At 49.8% G+C, this 4,095-nt stretch overlaps 1 protein-coding gene across 1 annotated transcript in view; it reads right to left on the bottom strand.

Moving 5' to 3' along the window:
• Nucleotides 1–726: 726 nt before the first annotated feature.
• Nucleotides 727–4,095, bottom strand: part of LNX2 (ligand of numb-protein X 2) — a 60,218-nt gene continuing 56,849 nt past the window's right edge. The window contains exons 8-9 of the mRNA XM_007958049.1: nucleotides 3,395–3,553; nucleotides 727–862 (exon numbers count right to left, since the gene is read on the bottom strand). Of these exons, the coding sequence (XP_007956240.1) occupies nucleotides 727–862; nucleotides 3,395–3,553 (295 nt within the window). The remainder of the gene's footprint in view (nucleotides 863–3,394; nucleotides 3,554–4,095) is intronic.

The following is a 4,095-nucleotide window of genomic DNA, read 5'->3' as shown; positions in this document are numbered from 1 at the left end:
TTTGGAAATGAGTTTTCAATGCTCCAGGGCTGTTCAAGGGAACACAGCTCTTCCAGCTCCAGCCGTAAACTGTAATTACCTTCTGAATTCTTTTGTCACTGGGTAATATTATCTTCTATTCTCTAGTGTCCTAAAAACGGCCCGTTACGTTTTCATAATCTCTCCAGTGGTGTTGGGTGCAAGTGTTCTTTGCTGACGAATACTGAGATATGAAAGAAGAAGCCAAGAAAACCAGAAAAATCAAGTTATAAACAGGATGGGTTTTTGAAATGTTGGCACTGGTGAAAAGCAGGAAACGGTTACCACTCAAGTGGGGTGCGGCCGCCCACGAGCCGGGTTTGGTCGCCGGCGCTGACACCAGCCTCGGCGGCTGTCTGACTCACGCCATGTTCTGTCTGTCACACAGTCAGCGCAGTCCTGGGCCGTGTGACCAGCCCCATCACCGCGTGAGGGAGCCTCGCTCACACTTCCTGCGGGCAACATTCTGACGTCGGGGAGCCTGAACTCTGAAGATACGAATTCACAGGGGTGAGTGGGTGGTGGCGTCCGAGCTCAGAGAAATGTGGCCAGTTTCGGGGCAACCGTTTAAATCAGGAGGACTATCTTAGTGGTTTTTGGCCCTATGTCTACTACCACTGTGTCAGTAGCTCCCGCCAACCAGAACCACAGTGGAACCAAAGGGATTTCTTTCGTAAACTCGGGAAGGGAAGATGCTTGACTCCAAGCCTATACGAGGCTTCCAGGCCAGCAAATAACGGTCAGAGTTACTTTGTTCCTCTGCTCCTTCAGCATGGGGACCAGTGCAGAGTGGCTCATGCCCACCGTTGACAGGCCGTTTACGGCGACAATCATGTCTCCACATCTGGACAAAGACAAGCAGAAACAAAATAAATACACTTCCTCTATTTTTATGGTATTAAGAACATCATCTGATGTTTCTGTTTAGCACGAAAATCATAACTGCACTTAACAATTCCCTGTCGATGATGAAGGTGTAGTAGCTTGGAGACCATCATCCGTCTGTCAGTTTGTCTCACTGAGGTGGCCTGAGTGTTACTGTCATGCTGGCGCACCAGCGGGGTCGCCTACAGGGGCCAGGTTTCAGTGGACCTTTCAGACCAAGACTGGACGGAAAGGCCTGGCTGGGTCTGCTTCTAAAACCAGCCGTCTGTGGTCACCACGGCCCACTGCCGGCTCGCTCTAGACTCATCCTCAGCAGACAACCGCTCGGGGAGGACATCGTGTTTGGTGACGAGGAGCCAGCGATGGGGAGGGAAACCCTCTGGCACGATGGCCCCAAAGATGGACTTGACGGGCCACACAGGACGGACGCCTGAGTCGGATCTGACAGCAGCTGTCTGTCTGTCTATCTTGTGCCAATCCCTCCTTACCTGGTGGGTGAGTTCCAAGTAGGTTAAGTTTTCACAGGGTTGCTGACACGGCTTAAGAAAAACATCACTAGCAGAGTAAACCTGCTGCCTCTTTAAAAAATATCAACTAATATGTTTTAAGGGTTGGCTGTCACCTTGACTTAGTTCTGCATTCGTTTCCAGGGTTCGTACACTCGAGAGTTGGAGTAAGTTGAGAACAAGACCCACATGTGCTCTGCAGTAACCGATACGCACCGTCCTCTAAGCACAAAGGCCACATACAGGGAATGAATCCAAGGGCCTGTCATTCCTTGCAGACTTTCACTCTCTCGTTTATAATCCAGTCACCTTCATGGATATGCTACTTTACTGTTAAGGAGCTCTGCTGGCGTGGTGTCTAAGGCATGTGTCTGCCAACCAGGAGGTTGGTGGTTGGAACCCACCAGCCACTCTGTGGAAGGAAGATGGGGCAGTCTACTTCCTTTAAGATTCACCTAAAGCAGATGGTATGCAAACTATAAGGTAATTAACTGAGGCCCAGGCTGGTTGAGTATCTAAATTAAGAGAGTGGTAATTCATTATCCCCTGTTCTTTTCCTCTTAAAATAACAACCGCCCTCCGCCGCTGCCAATCAATCAAAGACCAGTATGGAAACCTGCTGACCCTGACCAGCTCATCCAGCTATCAGTCACATGTCACCTTCTCTTTGGAAACATTGTACGGCCTCCAACTGTGCAGTGCTTGGTCTAGTACGTTAGCACTGACTCTTTGAGAACTGGGTCTCCCGTCGGGAACTACGTCAGGACTAACCATCAACCATCCACTCTTTGTTGTGGGATAAGCTCTTTTAAAGGAGCCCTGGTGGCATAGTGCACAAGGCACTTGACTGTTAACCAGAAGGCTGGCGGTTCAAACCCACCAGCCACTCCTGGGAAGGAAGGTTGGGCAATCTACTTCCATAGTGATACTGCCTCGGAAACCCAAGGAGGGGTCGCTATGAGTCGGGGCTGACTTGACGGCACATAACAACAACAACAACAACAAGCTCTTTTAAAAGAAAAATTACACACACACATATAATCCCTTCAGTGGTAAAGACATAGGTAACAACCATTTGCCATTTCAACAGTCACAGTGTGGCCACCTCTTGATGTGTGGCCAACTCTGCCTCTCTCTCCTTCCAGTGCCTGAACTTTGCAAAAGAAAGGCCGCCTGGGGGCTGGGAAAGTGTACCCCGCCCAGTGGTGGCAGCCGGCAGAGGTGCTGAAGTGCAGGCTCTGGGGTTGACGTCCTGCCTTAGAACGGGCCCCACCCCCTCAGATGAGCTATCTGCTCTTGGGGAGCCGAGCCTCAGTTATCTCACTGGTAAAACAGGACCAATGACAGCACTGACCTCCACGGAGCTGCCAAGATGACATAACACACGCACAGCACTTAACCCCGTGCCTGGCGGGCTGCCGGCCATCTGAGGCTCCCCTACCCGTCAGGCCTTGTCACTGCTGAGGCTAGAATGGTGAACAGGCCGAGCCCCTCCTCAGGGAGCGTGCATGGAGCACGCAGTCAGGCAGTGCCAAGTGCTGAGGGGAAAAACAAAGCCATGTAATCTGATGACAGGAGGGAGCCCGAGTCAGGCTGCTTGGAAAAACTGCCCAGAGCTGGTTGTTGTGTTACACCATATCCAAATGGATGACTCCGGTCCACTTCCTGTCATCAGAGTAACAGATACAGCTGCGAGTGACTCCATATAAGCACACTGTTTCCCTCTAGAGCAGGGGTCAGCACACTGTCACTGGGAGGGGCCAGACAGTAAGTATCTCATGGCCCACCATGCCGCCCGTCACGGCAATGCCATTCTGCTGCTGTGAGAGCACGCACTGTTGATACATAAATGAATGGCTGTGCGTATGTCCTAATAAAACTTTATTTACAAAAAAACAGACAGCTGGATTTGCTGCTGACCCTTGTCCTGTATCTTGTCCCTCACACTAAACACTCATCCCACTGTTATATGTAACCAAACTCACTTCAATCTTCCATCATAATACGCAGGTGTTCCCAGGACGATTGTTTTAATGAAGAAAGGCTGATTGGTGTGGTTCTCTTCATAGCCACCAACAATACTGAAGCCCCAGCTTCCCAAATGGCTTCTTCGTAAAACTATGTCATGACAGCTGTGCAGGGCACTGGGAACGAGCAGAGAGAGAGAGAGAGAAAATCAGCGTGGAGGCTCTTCCTGCTGCATAAACTGTTAGACAAAAAGAAAAAGGGCTCCCTTCGTTCTTTCTGAATGTATTATTTTGACGATTCCTTTTCTAACACATATAATCCTAAGCAGACCCTAGTATGTCCGCCTTTATTCATTTCTCAAGTGAACACACAGATACACTCACACACACACTGTGCCAGCTAGCTAGAATGAACCTGGTTACAAGGCACACCTCACGTATTTGTAGTGAATGGTTATGCGCCTTTATTTGCTCACTGCATTGTTAACAAGGTCCTTAGTTCCAACATTCATCTGTATTTACAAAAATGCTAACTGAAAGGTTGGTGGTTCAATCTCTCTAGCCGCTTTCTGGGAGAAAGGGGTGGCAGTTGGCTTCCATAAAGATTACAGCCTTGGAAACGCTGTGGTGCAGTTCCACTCTGTCCTCTAGGGGCGCTGTGAGTCAGAATCGACTCCACGGCAGTGGGTGTGGTTTGGGCTTTGCTTCTGTGAAGACTG

Source organism: Orycteropus afer, unplaced genomic scaffold, assembly GCF_000298275.1.
Source record: "Orycteropus afer afer isolate SDZICR_OR568_19922 unplaced genomic scaffold, OryAfe1.0 scaffold00842, whole genome shotgun sequence".
NCBI classification, from domain to species: domain Eukaryota; kingdom Metazoa; phylum Chordata; class Mammalia; order Tubulidentata; family Orycteropodidae; genus Orycteropus; species Orycteropus afer.
The sequence above is the reverse complement of the archived record's forward strand: the minus strand, read 5'-3'. Positions and strand labels throughout refer to the sequence as shown.